Below are 19519 nucleotides of genomic sequence, written 5' to 3'. Positions count from 1 at the left end.
TCTGACAGTGCTTTCAGGTGCAACTTGTAGACCCCTGACTTGGCCTACATGAAGCCAAGTGGCCTTTAGGAGAGGTGGGACTGCAAAATGCCCAGTCGGGGGACCAAGAGCTGTCAGGGCTGTCAGGGTCAATCTATTCAGCAGCAACACTTGCTGGCCTGGTAGTCACAAGAGCATGTTATTAAGTCATCTCAGCCCTTGTTTTTCTCTACTTTGAGAACAAAATGAGAGAATGCCTGTGATCATGCTGTCTATGGTGCTTAACACTAGGGGATGTTCTCCAAAGTGCAGCTCTTAGGTGCTTCTTCTGGACTGTTGGGCAGAATGCCTGAGCCCAGACTCCCTACCTGGCAAGTCAACCCAGAGCAGCAGCAGCAGCAGCAGCAGCATAGCAGCCCTAGGGCCTAGTGGCAGAAAGCAGAGCTGGAGCACACCTGAGAGTAAACAGAAGGGGCCTTCTCTCCCAAAGACAGGACTGGATTTGTGTGTGTGTGGTGACTGCTACTAGGGCGCATTCAGATTCAGAACCTTTGGCTGCAACTACAGACAGGGGAACATCTTTGGCTTCTAGCTCCAGCTCATCAAGGCACCAAATCTGGTGGCTTTAGCCCTGTGGAAGCTGTGCTCCATATCATTAAATTGTCAGGCTTAATCCCACAAGTAAGCCTCTCTGGGATGAGCCCTGATCTGAAACACACACTATGTTCAGGCCTGAGAGCACCTGTCCACTCAAGCTCAAGGGCTGGTTTGGGGGATAGGAGATACCCAGTAAACAAATTAGTAGATAATTTAGGGAAAAAAGGAAGGACTGTGAAGAAAAAAGTTGGGTGATGTGATGGAGAATGCCTGGGGTGTATTCTAGATTGTGTGGCCATGGGAGGAAGTGATAAGGAAGTAATGCATGATCTGAGACCTACACAGTGAGCTGAGCCAAAGGCTCAGAAATGAGCAGCTCCAAGGACTATTTGGCAAAGCAGGGGGCCCAGTGGGTCTCCAAGGGGAAATGGAGAGAGAAAAGGCCAGAGAGAAGGAAAGGCTAGGGTGGCTAATTGGGCCATAGTAAAGAGATCCTGCAATATAATGAAAAACTGTTTAGAGGGGTATACTCCGATTTACAAGTAGATTTGTTGGAGAGGGGGAAAAAATAGTATTAACTCATGTAACTAAGTCCAAGTGTAGACTTAAGGGAAGTAAATAAAGTCATTAGATCAGCTCCTTTCTCCTTTTCTTGGCTTCACTCACTGTCTGTTGATTTAATTCTTAGTATCTCTCTTTACTTTGGGAGATAAAGTTGTGACCACTCCAAGTCTACATCTTCTGACTAGTAATACAAAAAGAAAAAAGCTCCTCTCCCTTGTTGTTTATTTACCACATTGGTGATATGGAAGGCTCTGATTGGTCCTGGTGGTAAATCACATGTCTTTGCTTATACTGGCTCATGGCAAAGGGAAACTACATGTTTAGCAACATGTGTTATTGTCTTGGAGGCAGAAATCATCCAATTTTCTTTAAAATTTTGTCTTTCTGGGGCTGGGAGTATAGCTTAGTTGTAGAGCACTTGCCTAGACCCTGAGTTCAATCCCCATCAAAACACACACACACACACACACACACATTCATCTTCCTTAATAAAAACAAAAGTTTTATTTTATTTTTACTTAGTTACTTACTATCACATTACTTTTCTGTACTTATTCTACTCTCCAGATTTTTCATTATTTATCTGTCTTCTCCAGGACAGGAACCATGGTTTCTTTCTAATCCCCTGTGCCTCCCTCTCTTACCTATCACTCTCCACTTACTCATTTTGCAAACTTTTGTCAAATACCTATTGTGCATCAGGCACTGCCCTAGACCATGCCTTCCCTTCTAGTTTATATTTTAAAAGGTCACTCTGATCGCTATAATGGAATGGCCAGAAGGAGAGTGACCCATTCAAAGCTACTGGGACCTCCCTCCCACAGGAGGATGGTGGTAGCCTGGATTGGTGAGTTGGGACTTAGAGATGGAATGCTGTACACACCAATCTGAGGTACAACTGCTGGGCAACAGGGAGGACTCTGGAGCAGAAGGGTGGCAGGCAGAGGGTTGATGGTTGATGGTAGGATGGGGAGGGTTGGACTACTTCTGCTCTGCCACTATGCCTGGCAGCAACTAAAGGGCAGAGACTGCCTCCGCCCTGTTCCCTGGCAGCCCAAACACACCTGAGTGCTCAGAACCAAGCAAATGGGGACTGCACAGAACTGGGCCATGCGCACCACTGATACTGATCACAATGCTGACTGTGCTGCTTCTCTTCTCAGGTGAAGGAGTGGCTCTGTCTGAACTGTCAGATGCAGAGGGCTCTGGGAATGGACATGACCACTGCACCTCGCTCCAAAAGCCAGCAGCAGCTACACTCTCCAGCGCTGTCTCCTGCCCATTCTCCAGCCAAACAGCCACTGGGAAAGCCAGAGCAAGAGAAATCTCGTGGCCCTGGGGGACCACAGCCTGGCCTCCACCAGGTTGAGACAGCCAGGGCCACCACAGCACCGGGGCCTGCCCAAGCAGCTTCCTCTTCAGAGGTGGGGAGGGTGTCTCCTCAGCCCCCTCTCCCCACCAAGCCTTCTATAGCTGAGCCCAGGCCATCTGCAGGAGAGGCTCTGGCCAAAAGTGCCACTACAGTGCCCTCTGGGCTTGGTGCTGGTGAGCAGACCCAGGAGGGCCTCACTGGGAAGCTCTTTGGGCTTGGTGCATCACTGCTGACCCAGGCAAGCACCCTCATGTCTGTGCAGCCCGAGGCTGACCCCCAGAGCCAGCCTTCTCCCAGTAAGGGACCACCCAAGATTGTTTTCAGTGATGCCAGCAAGGAGGCTGGCTCAAGACCCCCAGGCTCATGGCCTGGGCCTGGGCCAGCACCTGGAGCCAAAACTGAGCCTGGGGCTAGAGCAAGTCCTGGATCTGGGCCTGGAGCCCTGGTGAAAACTGGGGGAACAACCAGTCCAAAGCATGGCAGAGCAGAACATCAGGCAGCATCCAAAGCTACTGCCAAGCCAAAGACCACGCCGAAGGAAAAGGCCACCTGCCCACTGTGCCAAGCTGAGCTCAATGTGGGCAGCAAGGGCCCAGCCAACTACAACACCTGCACCACCTGCAAGCTCCAGGTGTGCAACCTGTGTGGCTTCAACCCAACGCCCCACCTTGTAGAGGTAAGAGATCTGAGTCAAGCATGCTCCCTTGAGCTTTGTTGAGGACAAAGTCCTAAGGCAATGGGGAACATGGGAACCAGAAGGAGTGTAAAGAGCTGAGTTTGCAGCAGTTATGGGACTGGCTCTAACAGCTAATGCTGAAGAGGGGCTATACTCCCTTTCCAGCCCCTGCCTCAGGCCTTAATACTTTTACTCAGTGAACTAACTGGATAGTGAATGAGGATAATGGTGCCTATTCCCTCTGACTGGCTGTCCAGTGCCCTGTGCTGGCCTTCCTATTTCCAGCTACCGTGAGCATTGCCTGATGAAAGAAGCCAATCTCCCCTGCTTAGGGGAAACTTTCCTTCCCAGAAAGAACCTGAGATCCCATCCTGCCCTTCATCTGTGACCCTCACAAGAGAAGGGGGTTGAAGGGCCATGGGATAGAGGATTATACTCTATGTCCAGGATTGGGCTGCAAGCTTTTTCATAATGAGGAAGACCATGTCCCACTGCCCAGGCTCCAGCTCAGCCAGCTGATATCCACATTAGATCCTCTCTTCTGAGGTCATGGGTGTGAATGTATACTTGTCAAAGCCATACTTTGATTCACATATTTTTCCCTGGCTGGGCCTGGGCTCTCCTAGGCCAGTATAGGATGCTTGTGAGGATGCTTACATTTCTTACCAAAGTTTGAACAAGAGCTGGCACTGGGGATAGTTTCTCTGCAGCATCTGCTGCAAGGAAGGGTACTTAGCACTGTGCAGACTAATTGGCCCAGTGTTAGGTTCAGTGTTGTTGGAAAGTTTGGAGTTCAGCCTGGACAGGTGCCCCTCAGATGGGCCATCCTAGGCCTGGAGGTTGCTTCTGTTCCTCCCCTAACCCCATTACCCACTCTTCTTTGCCTAGGCTGCCCATATGAACCTCACAATGGTTGCCTTTGGAATAGCTGGGTGTGTTCTCTTGAGGTTTATAATTGACTCATCTTGGCAGATGATGTGTGTCTTGAGAGGAGATTATTGAGTCAAAGCTCATGAATCCTGCAAAGTGGACAGCTACCTAAGCCCTGTGGGCTCTTGAACTGAGCCAGGCATGGCTGATGGTGGAACAGTGGGTAAGAGTACAAACAATCACTGGCCCAGAATGGGACAAGAAAAGAGAGCATGGTGTTGCCATGGTCTCTCTACTAACTTATTCCGATTTCCCTTGAGCTAGGCCTCCATGGGGCCCATGAAAGCTATCCAATATGACTAGGAAGACTACTTTGGCCTCCACAAACCTTATTTTCCAACATGTAGGAATAGCTAAGCCTGACCAAGATAAGTGACCTCTTCATGTGATGCCCACTTAGACCTCTGGCCCCATACTGCTACCTCTCTGAGCTCTAGGTCCAGTGGCTCACTGGAAGACAGCTTGCCTGGCTGGTAGAGCAGGAAAGTGTTTACCTAGGGGCTTATCACAGAGTCAACAGAATCCCAGCTGACTGTTTTGCTCAGATACCTCCAACCACAAGCTCATTGCTGGTCAGGTATCCTGATGGGCTCCTGAGCTGGCCTGGCCTAGAAGATCCTTGTCCCCAAGAAACTTCTCAGTCCATTGTTTTCTCATTAAACAGGATGTGCACTGAGAGAAGGGAAAACTGCTTTTGTCCAGGAGTGTAAATTTCCTGGCAGCTCCTTTTGGCAGCCCCTGGGATAAGCCACTGGCAGTGCCGAATCAGTTGAAACAAAAGTATTTTAGTCACATGCTGACTCTAGATGATTCTGGATTATTCTGATCTAGGTTTCTCATTAGCTGCTTGCTTCTGGCCTTCTTGGCCCCAGAGCTTCTCTTCTCATTGGCCAGCACTGCCCCCAACCCCCTTCCAGGTTCCTGTTTCTCCATGTTCCTGCCCCATTTCTACCTCCTTGACCAGGATTGCCTCTGCAGGGTCTGGTGGGTACATGGACCTGAAAGCAAAACTGATTGATGTCTTTGTCCTTACTTCTCCCCAAGTCAAGTCCTCTGTTTTCCCTGCCTGCTGTTCCTAACATCCTGTCTTGGGAGTAAGGTGGTAGGGCCAGTGGGTTCTTCTTCAGTTCCTATGGGTTGGTGTGCTATGGCTGTCTATCCCAACACCTTGCTTGGCCAAGGCCAGCCTGTCAGTCTCAGAGTGACTGTTCTGTGTCTCTGTGCACAGTGTGAAGCAAAGGGACAAGTATCTGCATATAGGCTGGGTGCTTGAAGGAGGGACAGACCAGGAGAGTCCCACTCACAGCTCCCCACATACCTAATAGATCTGCTGCGGCCCCACCTGTGGTCAGAGCCAACCCTCAGGGCCAACAGTTTAGGAATTTTCCTTACCATCTCTGAGCTATAAAAATCTTTTTTCTTCTTTCTAGATAAGAAGTCCAGAGCATTAATAGAAGAGGCAGTAAAATTGGACCCCTTTTCCCTTTGAAATTTCCTCTGAAAAATACCATAGTGCTATTTAGTGACTCATTTCATAATTAAGAGTTGTTGATTCCAACATTTTAAAACCTATTTATCTTTTTGAAGGATAATAGTACCCTCTGGCTTAATTTTTAATTGATTTTCCATTCAAAATAGTTGTGTAGAGAAATTAGAGGAATTAGAATTGTTACAGTAATGCTACTAAGTTGTTTTTTTTTTAATCTTATTATTGTTGCTGAAATTCCAGTAGCATCCTTGAGAAGCTGGGCCTATATGAGCAAAAGGTCTGGTATTTGTCCTGTGTGGGGCTGGGCTGGACTTAGGAGCTGAGGCTACAACAGGGACATCAGGCATGAGACCAGCATCTCCCTCTTCTCCTGGTCCACCTCAGGCTGCCTCTGGAGTGGTGATCTTAGGGGCCCTTTTCCCCTCCATGTGGAATGGGGGCAGTAATGTTCCTTTTAGGTTTCTATGAACAATTTAAAATGCTGTACCTCCAATGCTCACTCAAAGCCTGATATTAACAGCCCTTGAGCCAAGAGACTAGAACCAAAGTCTTCAGTCTCCATAGAGTCTCCATGAGGGGAATGAAAAGTTCCCACAAGCCCCTCATTATCTGTGTGGGAATGGATACTACGGCCAAGGCAAGCTCTTAGTCTCATAAGGGATACCACACAAGGAACTAGCACATTTAGTACTAAGGCATGAAGGAAACCCAGCCCAGCCACAAGAGCCCACACTGGGATTGCCAGGAAGGATTCCTCTTATGGAAGGCAGAGGATGAGAAAGGAAGAGCTTATGCATGTCCAGGAACAGGGAGAAAGACATGCACATATGTCCATGCCACAGAGTCAAGAGAGGAACAGCAACACTGGTGATGGCCATACCTGTGATCCATTGTCCAAGTCTTTACCTCTGAGCATTTTTTCTCTGGGGTTCTCATTCATTGCCCTCTGGTCTGGCAGTGGAGCTAAGGGTGTGCAGGGCCGTGCACCTTGGGAGTTATGGTGTCACCATAACCCGACTAGCACACAGACCAGATCCACAAATGAGGAGAGTGTGTGGACTATGGGCTCATTTGGATGATGGCAGACAGGGCAGCTCCCCACCCCTATCTGCCCACAAGGCCACACTAGTTAGTTATTCAAGAAGGTCTCACACACTTGTGGGATGCCCTACCAATTGTCTCAGTCAACTCACTCCTCCTTCTTTACCCTAAACAGTGATACTCTGAGCTACATTTGATACATGCACACCTACATCTCCTCCCACCTTGAAATTATGATTGTCCTTGGGGGGTTTGTACCTTCCTATACCAGGATGGGCCGGAGAGAGGGCAGTAAGACAGAAGTTGTCATCAGAGCTTCCATTGTCCATCCTCTGCCCACTTGCCAAAGGGGCTAAGTAAAGAGGCAAACAAGTAGCTAATGCCCCAGGGCTGGGGCTGGATAGAGCTCTTTAAAGAATATGAAAATGTGTATAGTGAATGATTGAACAAATGAGGAAATTAACATTGAAATGAGGGAATTATTAAGTGAACAAGTGAGTAGAACAAAGGAATGAATGATCAGAGGTAGAGGTGGGGCTCATTGGGGTGGAAAGAGGTGATAATACAGTGAATAAGGGAATTGAGACCTCAGCAACTGTATTACATTCTCCAGGCACAGAGATTTGACTTGACCTGCTTCCACCCATCCCCAGTCCCCAGAAGACTTGGGCCTGTGTCAGATCTTCCCTGGCTCTACCCCTACTAGCCCCAATGCCTTGTATACTTCTCCCACTCCCAGAGGGCTGGGGAGGGGCCTCCAGCAGCCAGGTCAAGTGTTTATTTTTAGCCCTTACTTCACACATCTTCTCCTGCCAGCCCTGTCTTTCTCACTGCTTGCTATAGTAGAACCAGGAGCAAGAGAGCCAACCAGGCAGCCTTTCTGCAACCTGGCTGCCTCCAGGAATAAATCTGTGAAGGAGCAAAGCCCCAGAGAGCATGTGACCACAGGTGACAGGCTCTTCTGAGGGCAGCGCCCATGAGCTCGGGTAAGAAGGCCTCTGTAAGAGCTGCTCCTGAGCATTTGGCATTGGGTTTGTCTTCTCCATCCAGACCACCCTTCCAAGGTACCCTTGCTTTATTTAGACTATTGCTTCTGGAGTGGAGTCTGCAGGCCAGAGGTGGGGTACCGTGGGTTCTAAGCCACCAAGATGGGCCGGGGCAGATGATTTAATTGAGAGAGACCTAACCTAGATGGATGTAATCAGAGAACCAAGGTATAGTCAAGGCAGCATTGACTTGAGCCAGCCCTCTGTCTGGGCCAAGATTTTAACCCCATCATGCTTATTCAGAGGCTAGAGAAGCGGCTATTTTCTCATTTCCAGAACTCTCTTCCATCTCCCCAGGTCTTTTTGACCTCTCACAGTCCTCTCTGACATAGGATATTTCTATTATATTTCTAGGTTGATGATGGGGCACATGGACTTGGATTTTTAGATTAGGTTTTATGCTCTCCCATGCCCTAATGAATAAAGGAGCTTTGAGTGTAGAAGCTTGGTACTCCTTCCTTCCTGCTGCTGTTCATCCTAGGTACCTAGACATTCAGGCTCCATCAGCAGCTCTGCCACTAGGATGGGCCATTATGAGAACCACAGGCTTACAGAATCAGGGTACAGAGAAAGAAGGTAGCCCTTGGTCTTTGCTGCCCTAGGTAGGCCAAGACCCTCAGTATAGTTACCTCCCACACTGTCTCTGGTCCCTAGCCCATATGGCAGATCCTTGGAAGCTTGGTACCCATTTGTCCAGCACTTTCTTCAGACGCCTCAGATACCTGGCTGGGATGGACCTGCCAGACCTAATGAGCCTAAGACCCAGACAGTGGACAGCCTATATTAACTTACAGGGGTTTGTATGATGGACACCTAAGAGCATCAGATTAGGTCTAAGGCAGTTGGACTGGTTCCAGGCTGGTCCCTATAGGGAGCAGGGTAAGTATATACATGTAGGCTTTCTGAAGTGTCCCCTATACTGCCCTATGCCTCTGCCAAAGACTCGTGCAGGGGTTGGACATCAGAGAAGAACAGAACTTTTAGCCTCCAGGGAAGTAGTCTCCACCTGGAATAATAAGCCCAGTTTGGCCTCTGATGGGACCTAGGGCAAAGAAGTGAAATATAACTCTGTGAGCATCAAACCAGGGTAGATCATTGACATGGCATCTGCCATTGTGGCCTAATGAGGGTAGGCACCGTGGTGGGTACCAAGCTTCCAAGAATCTGCCACATGGGCTAGGGACCAGAGATAGTGTGGGAGGTGAGTGTACTGAGGCTCTTGGCCTGCCTAGGGCAGTAAAAGCCAAGGGCTACCTCCTTTCTCTGTACCCTGGTTCTGTGATTCTGTGGTTCTCATAATGGCCCATCTAGTGGCAGAGCTGCTGATGGAGCCTGAATGTCTAGGTACCCAGGATGAATAGCAGCAGGAAGGAAGGAGTCCCAACCTTCTACACTCAAAGGGAAAGAACAGACACAGGTGTCAGCAGGGCCCTGCTCTGTGTTACGCTATAACCCTCATTTCCCACTACCACACATGGACCAGGGCAAGGACTCAAATACTGATCTTGGAGGAGGATCCTAGGGGAAATGTCCCTGTCAGCTTCAGATCTGCTACAAGAGTCACCTACTTAGGATCCAGGGAGTCCCAAATGCTGCCCCTGTACAACCACTTGGGGCTGGAAGACTTATATTTGATTTATGGGTTTTTTTTGTTTGTTTGTTGGTTGGTTGATAGGTACTGGGGATTGAACTCAGGGGCATTCGACCACTGAGCCACATTCCCAGCCCTATTTTGTATTTTATTTAGAGACGGTGTCTCACTGAGTTGCTTAGTACCTCGCCATTGCTGAGGCTGACTTTAAACTCATGATTCTCCTTTCTTAGTCTCCATAGCCGCTGGTATTATAGGCATGTACCACCGCGCCTGGCGGTTTATGGTATTCTAAGAGCTTTACCATTAATATCCATGTCATACTTATAATGATCTGTTGGAAGCTATGGTTTCCAAGAAGGCTACATGTCAGCCCTTGTCTTTCTGTCTTAATCATGACCATGGTATTCAGCCCTCAGTTCTAGTAGATGACCCTGACAGTCCAGAGCCCTGAAGGAAGGAGGAAGCCTCTGTTTGAGATTCTTTGTTGGCCTTAGACAAGGTGACCTGGGTTGAGAGTATGAGCAGAAAGGACTGCTCAGCTCCATCCCAAACAGGACTTCTCATTGGGCATAGAAGTACAGTCCTATAATCCTATCTACTGGGGAGAGAGAGGCAGAATAATTACAAATTCAAGTCTAGCCTGGGCAATTTAGTGAAAGCCTGTCTCTAAATAAGAAATAAAAAGGGCTGAGGATATAACTCAGTGGTAGAGCACCCCTGGGTTCAATCCCCAGTACTAACAAAACAACAACAATAAAATCAAGGCTTCTCCCAGGAGTCTGTCCCCAGGAGTCTGCTGCTGCCTAATACAGCCTATACTTGAGGAAATGTTAGAGAATGGTGTCAGACATGAGACCTAAGAGGCCAGAAAAGGGCAGTATCTCCAGGATGCATTCATATCTGGATACTATTTTTGTTCTGCATGGACTCCTGACTGTTGAGCTCCAAATCAGCCCCCAAGGGTTAGTTTGCTCCCTAAGGTTGGAACCCCAGCCTTCCCTTATGCTTGGGATCAGATCCTTCAACTGCTTTTGGCCTCCCCTGTTGCGTTCCTCATGACTCAGGGTCACTCCAGGTGAACTGGGCTGCACGAAATAACCACACAAGAGACAGAGATACCTTTTTCTTTGGGGTCCTGTGATGGCTCCTCTGACCTTAAGGGTCCACAGAAAGAGGGGGGGAGAGAGAGAGAGAGAGAGAAAGAGAGAGAGAGAATGTGCTGAACCCTTTTATTGAGGAGAAGCCATTCAAATGAGGCAAGGAGTCAGGTTTCAGGGAGTTGAGCTTCCTGATGTCTGCTGTCACCAGGTTGACTGACATCTAGGAAGGCCACACCCAAAGGCAGAGCAAGAGAAGGGGACACACAAAGGGCGTTTCCATGCAACATTCTATCCCAAACAGGGCAAAGGGGTAGTATTACAAAGGAATAGGTGAGTGTAGCTCAACCCCATGGGTGACACACCTACATCTGAAGTTGCACCCTCAACTTCCTGAACCGGGACAACGTCCAGACCACTACAAAATGTAGTGACTGGTCAAAGCCTCTCACTTCAGGATGGAAGGTGCGAATCATTCAGAGTGGCTCCCCATACTCCCCTGTTCCTTAGTTCTCCTCTTTTTCTGGTCCCATGAAAGTTCCCTATGGGTTAAGAAACGGACCCTTCTTTTTGGTTGGACATTTGGAATTTGATTTTGTATATGTTCATCTTACGGATGGGGATGTTTATCATCTGGGGCAATAAATCTATCAGTCTTTTCCTCCTTCGACCTTTAGTGTCATGCTTGGAAAGACTTTTTCTTCCCTAACTTTATAGAAATCACCATGGAAATATTCTTTGAGAACTTTAATGTCTGTGATTTCTTTCCAACCTCCCTCCTATTTCTTTGCAGAAAAGCGAGTGGCTCTGTCTGAACTGCCAAACTAAGCGGCTAATGGAGGGCAGCCTGGGAGAGCAGACCCCCCTGCCGCTTCCCACTTCACAGCAGCCCTCTGCAGGAGCCCCTCACCGTGCTTCTGTAGCAGTCCCTATGAAGCAGAAAGGGCCACAGGGACTGAGCCAGCCATCAGGGCCCCTACCTGCCAAGGCCAGTCCCCCACTCACCAAGGCCAGCCCTCTGCCCACCAAGGCCAGTGCCCTGCCCACCAAGGCCAGTCCCCAGGCCAAGCCCCTCAAGGCTTCTGAACCCAGCAAAACCCCAAGCAGTGCCCCGGAAAAGAAGACAGGAGTCCCTGCTAAAGCTGAGCCTATGCCGAAGCCACCTCCAGAGACTACCCAAATCCCTGGAACTCCTAAACTAAAGAGTGGGGTGAAGAGGACTGAACCTGCCACTCCTGTCATCAAGGCTGTTTCAGAAGCCCCCAAGGGTGGAGAAGCAGAGGTCAGTCCTGTTTATTTCCCAGGGTCCCTAGCCTTCAGATGGGACAATCTGGGGAAGAACTTGCCTTCCTGGGGAGTTAAGGATATAGACCTGGGACAGGTCCCTAGGGGCTGCAGACAAGATTAGGGATGTCCCAGCAGAAGGAAAGCCTGGGTGAGGCTCCAGCAGGCCTGGAGATTTCAAGATTGAGACTAGTCCTATGGCACCCTGTTGAATGTTTTGCTGGATTTTGACACCCTTTTATCTAGTAAAGCTTTTATTTGAAGATCTAGGGCTGCTTTTTTTGAGCTCACCATGGAACATTTTCAAAGACTGATGTGGGTGGTGGGCTCTAAACCCTTGGGAGGTAGAGTGGCCTTTCCCCAGGGCCCTGGGATTGATAGGGAGTGTTGGGAATCAGTGCCTGCTTCTTACTCTGTTACAGGAACCAGTGGGCAAGCCTTACTCTCAGGACCTGTCTCGGAGCCCACAGAGCCTCAGCGACACAGGCTACTCCTCTGATGGCATCTCTAGCTCGCAGAGTGAGATCACAGGTGTTGTGCAGCAGGAAGTGGAGCAGCTAGATAGTGCAGGGGTGACTGGGCCACGCCCACCCAGCCCCTCAGAGCTCCACAAGGTGGGGAACAGCATGCGGCCTTTGTTGGAAGCCCAGACAGTGCCCCCCAGTGGTGAACAGAGCAAGCCACCCTCCAGCAGCACTGGTGAGGAGCAGAAGCGGAGGCCTCGCTCTTTGTCCATCCTGCCTGAGGCCTTTGACTCAGATGAAGAGCTAGAGGATATCTTGGAGGAAGAGGAAAACTCTTTGGAGTGGGGGCGCCAGAGGGAGCAGCGGGATGCAGCCGAGTCCTCAGATGACTTTGGCAGCCAGCTGAGACATGACTGTGTGGAAGACAGCAGTGAGAGTGGCCTGTCCCCTCTTCCACCCCAGCCCCCAGCTCGGGCAGCAGAACTGACTGATGAGGAATTCATGCGACGGCAGATCCTAGAGATGAGTGCTGAGGAAGACAACCTGGAGGAGGATGACACTTCCACCTCTGGGCATAGCCTGGCCAAACATGGCACCCAGAAGATTGGTATCAGGCCCAGGCCTGAGCCTAGCCAAGAACCAGTAGCACTGCCTAAGAGGCGCCTGCCCCACAATGCCACCACAGGTTATGAGGAGCTGCTCTCTGAGGGAGGCCCAGCAGAGGCCACTGATGGCAATGGAGCCCTGCAGGGTGGGCTCCGCCGCTTCAAGACCATTGAGCTCAATAGCACAGGCAGCTATAGTCACGAACTAGACCTGGGCCAAGGTCCTGACCCCAGCCTGGACCGGGAGCCCGAGTTGGAGATGGAGAGCCTGACAGGCTCGCCCGAGGACCGCTCCCGTGGGGAGCACTCCTCTACGCTGCCTGCTTCCACGCCCAGCTACACATCAGGCACCTCTCCCACCTCTCTGTCTTCATTAGAAGAGGACAGTGACAGCAGCCCCAGCCGTCGGCAACGACTAGAAGAAGCTAAACAGCAGCGCAAGGCCCGGCACCGATCCCATGGGCCTCTGCTGCCTACCATTGAGGACTCCTCGGAGGAGGAGGAGCTTCGGGAAGAAGAGGAGCTGCTGCGTGAACAGGAGAAGATGCGTGAAGTAGAACAGCAGCGCATCCGGAGCACGGCCCGCAAGACGCGGCGTGACAAGGAGGAGCTGCGGGCCCAGCGACGGCGTGAGCGCTCCAAGACACCACCCAGTAACCTGTCACCCATCGAGGACGCATCCCCCACAGAGGAGCTGAGGCAGGCTGCTGAGATGGAAGAGCTACACCGCTCCTCCTGCTCTGAGTACTCACCCTCACCCTCACTGGACTCAGAGGCTGAGGCCCTGGATGGTGGCCCCACCCGGCTCTACAAGTCAGGCAGTGAGTACAACCTGCCCACCTTCATGTCCCTCTATTCACCAACTGAGCTGCCCTCAGGCAGTTCCACCACTCCCAGTTCTGGGCGACCCCTCAAGAGTGCTGAGGAGGCCTATGAAGAGATGATGAGAAAAGCAGAGCTGCTCCAGCGTCAACAGGGCCAGGTGGCAGGCACCCGGGGCCCCGATGGGGGACCCCCTCAGCCCACAGGCCCTCGGGGCCAGGGCTCCTTTGAATACCAAGACGCCCCAGACCATGACTATGGCAGGGCTGCTCAACCTGCCACCGAGGGCACTCCAGCCGGCCTGGGAGCAGCTGTATACCAGGAGATCCTTCAGACATCACAAAGCATAGTCCGCATGCGGCAGGCTTCCTCTCGGGACCTAGCCTTTACTGAGGACAAGAGGAAGGAGAAACAATTTTTGAATGCTGAGAGTGCATATATGGACCCAATGAAGCAAAACGAAGGCCCACTTACCCCTGGTACTAGTCCCACCCAGCTTGCTGCCCCTGTGTCCTTTTCCACCTCCACCTCCTCAGACGGCAGTGGGGGCCGAGTTATTCCTGATGTCCGTGTCACACAGCATTTTGCAAAGGAGCCTCAGGAACCCCTCAAGCTACACAGCTCTGCTGCCTCCCCCAGCTCGGCCTCTGAGGTAGGCATGTCCTTCTCCCAGGGCCCTGGGACCCCAGCCACCACAGCCATGGCTCCTTGTCCAGCCAGCCTGCCACGAGGGTATATGACTTCAACCTCCCCAGCCAGTTCTGAGCGCAGTCCTTCACCATCTTCCACAGTCCACAGCTATGGACAGAGCCTAACCACTGCAAACTACGGGTCCCAAACTGAGGAGCTATCCCAGGCCCCCAGTGGCCCTGCTGCAGGTGAACGGACTACCAGAGAGAAGCCTCTGAGTGGTAGTGATATTGAGGCTGGCACTCCTCAACCTTCCCGGATATATTCCTATTTTGCAGGCTCTAGTCCGCCTCTCTCCCCATCTTCCCCCTCAGAGAGCCCCACATTCTTTCAAGGCAAGCTGGGTTCAAGGACCACAGCAGAGTTCTCTACACAAACACCAAGTCCAACCCCTGCTCCAGACATGCCACGGAGCCCTGGTGCCCCCACTTCCACCCCTATGGTAGCCCAGGGCACACAAACACCACACCGGCCCAGCACACCTCGCATGGTGTGGCAGCAGTCTTCTCAGGAGGCTCCCTTTATGGTCATCACCCTGGCGTCAGATGCTTCCAGCCAGACCAGGATGGTACATGCCAGCGCCTCTACCTCCCCACTGTGCTCACCTACTGACACCCTACCCACCGCTCACAGCTACAGCCAGACAACACCTCCAAGTGTGTCTCAGCTGCCCCCAGAGCCACCTGGCTTCCCACGAGCACCCAGTGCTGGTGCAGATGGACCACTGGCACTATATGGCTGGGGTGCCCTTCCTGCTGAAAACATCTCTCTGTGCCGGATCTCCTCTGTCCCTGGAACATCTAGAGTTGAGCCAGGCCCCAGGCCCCCTGGCAGTGCAGTAGTGGATCTCCGCACAGCTGTCAAGCCCACACCTATCATTCTCACTGACCAGGGCATGGATTTGACCTCTCTTGCTATGGAAGCAAGGAAGTATGGCCTTGCCCTGGATCCAGCCCCAGGACGGCAGTCAACCACTGTGCAGCCTTTGGTTATCAATCTTAACTCCCAGGAGCAGACCCATGCCTTCCTGGGTACTGCCACTACCGTGAGCATCACCATGGCCTCATCTGTGCTCATGGCTCAGCAAAAGCAGCCTGTAGTATATGGAGACCCTTTCCAGAGCCGGCTGGACTTTGGTCAGGGTTCAGGTAGTCCTGTGTGCCTGGCCCAGGTCAAGCAAGTAGAGCAGGCTGTCCAGACAGCACCATACAGAGGTGGGCCCCGAGGAAGACCTAGAGAGGCCAAGTTTGCCAGATATAATCTGCCCAATCAGGTGGCACCTCTGGCCAGAAGGGACATTTTGATCACTCAGATGGGTACCACCCAGAGTATAAGCCTCAAGCCAGGCCCAGTGCCAGAGCCTGGAGCTGAATCCCACCGGGCAACTCCTGCAGAGCTACGATCACATGCTCTGCCAGGTTCCAGGAAGCCACACACATTGGTGGTGCAGATGGGAGAGGGCACAGCAGGTACTGTGACCACACTGCTCCCAGAAGAGCCAGCAGGTGCCCTGGACCTTACTGGGATGAGGCCTGAGAGCCAGCTAGCATGCTGTGACATGGTCTACAAGTTCCCCTTTGGCAGCAGCTGCACTGGCACCTTCCACCCTGCCCCCAGTGCACCTGAGAAGAGTGTGGCAGATGCTGCCCCTCCTGGCCAAAGTAGCAGCCCTTTCTATAGTCACCGGGACCTTGAGGCCCCTGAGCCCCCCACCTACCGGGCACAGGGAGTAGTGGGGCCTGGGCCCCATGAAGAGCAGAGGCCCTACCCACAGAGCCTCCCTGGCAGGCTATACTCTTCCATGTCCGACACCAATTTGGCTGAGGCTGGCCTCAACTACCATGCCAGGTTGGGACATCTCTTTCAGGGCCCCGGACGAGACACAGCTATGGACCTCAGCTCACTGAAGCACTCCTACAACCTGGGCTTTACAGATGGACGCTATATAGGCCAGGGCTTGCAGTATGGATCATTCACCGACCTCCGTCATCCCACAGAACTTTTGTCTCACCCACTTCCCATGCGGCGCTATAGCTCAGTATCAAATATTTACTCAGATCACAGGTATGGCCCACGGGGAGACACAGTTGGCTTTCAGGAGGCTAGTCTGGCTCAGTATAGTGCTACCACAGCCCGCGAGATCAGCCGCATGTGTGCTGCTCTCAACTCCATGGACCAATATGGCGGGCGGCATGGCAGTGGTGGCAGTGGCCCTGACCTTGTGCAGTACCAGCCCCAGCATGGGCATGGGCTCAGTGCTCCACAGGGTCTGTCTCCCCTCAGACCTGGCCTTCTTGGCAACCCTACCTTCCCAGAGGGCCATCCAAGCCCTGGGAATCTGGCCCAGTATGGGCCTACAGCAGGTCAGGGAACAGCAGTCAGACAGCTGATGCCATCCACAGCCACAGTGCGTGCAGCTGATGGCATGATCTACTCAACTATCAATACTCCAATTGCTGCAACCCTGCCTATCACCACCCAGCCTGCCTCTGTACTGCGGCCCATGGTACGTGGTAGCATGTACAGGCCTTATGCATCTGGTGGAGTCACAGCCGTGCCACTTACCAGCCTGACACGGGTGCCCATGATTGCCCCCAGGGTACCTCTTGGACCTACAGGACTGTACCGATATCCTGCACCAAGTAGATTCCCCATTGTTTCTAGTGTCCCACCTGCTGAGGGGCCTGTCTACCTGGGGAAACCTGCTGCTACCAAGGCCCCAGGGGCAGGGGGCCCACCAAAGCCAGAATTGCCAGCAGGGGCTGCACGGGAAGAACCTCTTTCCACAACTGCCCCTGCTGCTGTCAAAGAGGCTGTAATAGCCCCAGCCTCTGCCCCACCACCTGGCCAGAAGCCACCAGGAGAATCTGCTACTGGGGGCAGCAGTGGGGTCCTCAGCCGCACTGTGCTTGAGAAAGAGGAAGCATCTCAGGAGGAGCGGCAACGGAAGCAACAGGAGCAGCTGCTACAGCTAGAGCGGGAACGGGTAGAGTTGGAGAAGCTGAGACAACTGCGGCTGCAAGAAGAGCTAGAACGGGAGAGGGTGGAGCTGCAGAGGCATCGTGAGGAAGAGCAGTTGCTAGTGCAGCGAGAATTGCAGGAGCTGCAGACCATTAAGCATCATGTACTGCAGCAGCAGCAAGAGGAACGCCAAGCTCAGTTTGCCCTGCAGCGAGAGCAGCTGGCTCAGCAGCGTCTGCAGCTAGAACAGATCCAGCAGCTCCAGCAACAGCTCCAGCAGCAATTGGAGGAACAGAAGCAGAGGCAGAAGGCCCCCTTCCCTGTAGCCTGTGAGGCACCCAGCCGAGGGCCTTCCACTGGTACCACTGAACTGGCCCAGAATGGCCAGTACTGGCCACCCCTAACCCACACAGCCTTCATTGCCGTAGGAGGGCCAGAGGGGCCTGGGCAGCCTCGTGAACCTGTGCTGCACCGGGGTCTTGCCAGCTCTGCCTCAGACATGTCACTGCAGACTGAGGAACAGTGGGAGGCAGCCCGCAGTGGCATCAAGAAGCGGCACTCCATGCCACGCCTGAGGGATATCTGTGAACCAGAGTCAGGGCCTGAACCCTGTGTGGTCAGGAGGATTGCAGACAGCAGTGTTCAGACAGATGACGAGGACGGGGAGGGCCGCTACCTCCTGACCCGGCGGCGCCGACCTCGGCGGAGTGCTGACTGCAGTGTGCAGACAGATGATGAGGACAATGCCGAGTGGGAGCAGCCAGTACGTCGCCGTAGGTCCCGTCTTTCCCGTCATTCAGACTCAGGCTCTGACAGCAAGCATGATGCCACTGCTGTATCATCCACTGCTGCCACCACTGCAAGGGCCATGAGCAGTGTGGGCATCCAGACCATCAGTGACTGCTCTGTGCAGACAGAGCCTGACCAGCTGCCCAGGGTCTCTCCTGCGATCCACATCACAGCTGTCACCGACCCCAAGGTGGAGATCATCAGGTACATATCGGCACCAGAGAAGACTGGGCGTGGAGAGAGCCTGGCCTGCCAGACAGAACCAGATGGGCAGGCCCAGAGTGTTCCTGGACCACAGCTTGTAGGCCCAACTGCCATCAGCCCCTATCTGCCTGGCATCCAGATCGTCACCCCAGGACCCCTGGGCAGATTTGAAAAAAAGAAACCGGATCCTCTGGAGATTGGGTACCAGGCCCACCTGCCCCCAGAGTCTCTCTCACAGCTTGTGAGCCGCCAGCCTCCTAAGTCCCCCCAGGTCCTCTACTCACCAGTCTCACCCCTGTCCCCACACCGGCTCCTGGATACCTCCTTTGCTTCCAGTGAAAGGCTGAACAAGGCTCATGTGAGTCCCCAGAAGCACTTCACAGCTGACAGCACTCTCCGCCAGCAGACGCTGCCTCGCCCCATGAAGACCCTGCAGCGGTCCTTGTCTGACCCTAAGCCCCTCAGCCCTACCGCCGAGGAGTCTTCCAAAGAGAGATTCTCCCTCTACCAGCACCAGGGGGTTCTGGGTAGCCAGGTATGGGCACAGGGGCTGGTCCAGGGTGGGACAGGGGTTTCTGCCTAGCCCGAGGGGCCCCCCCAGAGGGAGGGGTTTCTTCTGGGGTGGGAATGGAGCCACCTGTAGCTCCAGAGGCCCACGGGAAGGAGATGAGGAATAGATTCTTCAGTGTCCAGCAAGGGCAGCCCAGGAAAATACAGACACACTTGGGCCCTCAGCTTTTCATCAAGATACCCCACTAGAAATCTCAGCCTCTCCATAGCACTATCCCTAGTCCATATCTAGTCCATCCCTGCCACTTCTCCCTTCAGGCCTCTTCAGCTCTCATCTCCAATTTGAGCACCTTTCCCTCTAAACCTCATTTATGGCTGTTTCCTGAGAAATCAGTGATAGCTCTGACTGGGCTACTTCCTACTTCCTGCCCTGGCCAGGCTTTTTCATTGCTCCAAGGCAAGCCAAGCCCCATGTTCTAGCACCCAAAGCCATCCCAGAGGGCTGCAGTATACTCTCTGACTCATCATGTTCCCTGCCCCACCTGTCCCTCAGTAACTCTGCTTACACACTTATTTGCTCTAGATAGAGACTTCTTATCTGTGGCTTAAGTTTCCAATGATATACTGGGAAAAGAAATGACCTGGCCATGGGCTGCAGTAGTAGGGAGGATGGGGTTTATGAGGGCCTATTGCCAAGAACTTTGAATGCTAGGCTAAGGAGAATGGGCTTTTCCTAAAGGCCCTGGAAGCCTCTTGAAGTTTTAGGAAGGTGAGATAGCACAAGATGGGTATGTAGAGTTTCTGG

General features: G+C 52.5%; 1 protein-coding gene across 1 annotated transcript in view; it reads left to right on the top strand.

Annotated features, from left to right (window-relative positions):
* Positions 1 to 19519, top strand: part of Bsn (bassoon presynaptic cytomatrix protein) — a 104270-nt gene that overhangs the window by 71687 nt on the left and 13064 nt on the right. Inside the window, exons 3-5 of the mRNA XM_058574875.1 lie at positions 2304 to 3188; positions 11179 to 11667; positions 12092 to 18739. Of these exons, the coding sequence (XP_058430858.1) occupies positions 2304 to 3188; positions 11179 to 11667; positions 12092 to 18739 (8022 nt within the window). The remainder of the gene's footprint in view (positions 1 to 2303; positions 3189 to 11178; positions 11668 to 12091; positions 18740 to 19519) is intronic.

This window comes from Marmota monax, unplaced genomic scaffold (genome assembly GCF_021218885.2).
Source record: "Marmota monax isolate L192 unplaced genomic scaffold, Marmota_monax_Labrador192_F-V1.1 WCK01_AAM20220418_F8-fsc00022, whole genome shotgun sequence".
In the NCBI taxonomy this organism is placed as follows: Eukaryota; Metazoa; Chordata; class Mammalia; order Rodentia; family Sciuridae; genus Marmota; species Marmota monax.
The sequence above is the reverse complement of the archived record's forward strand: the minus strand, read 5'-3'. Positions and strand labels throughout refer to the sequence as shown.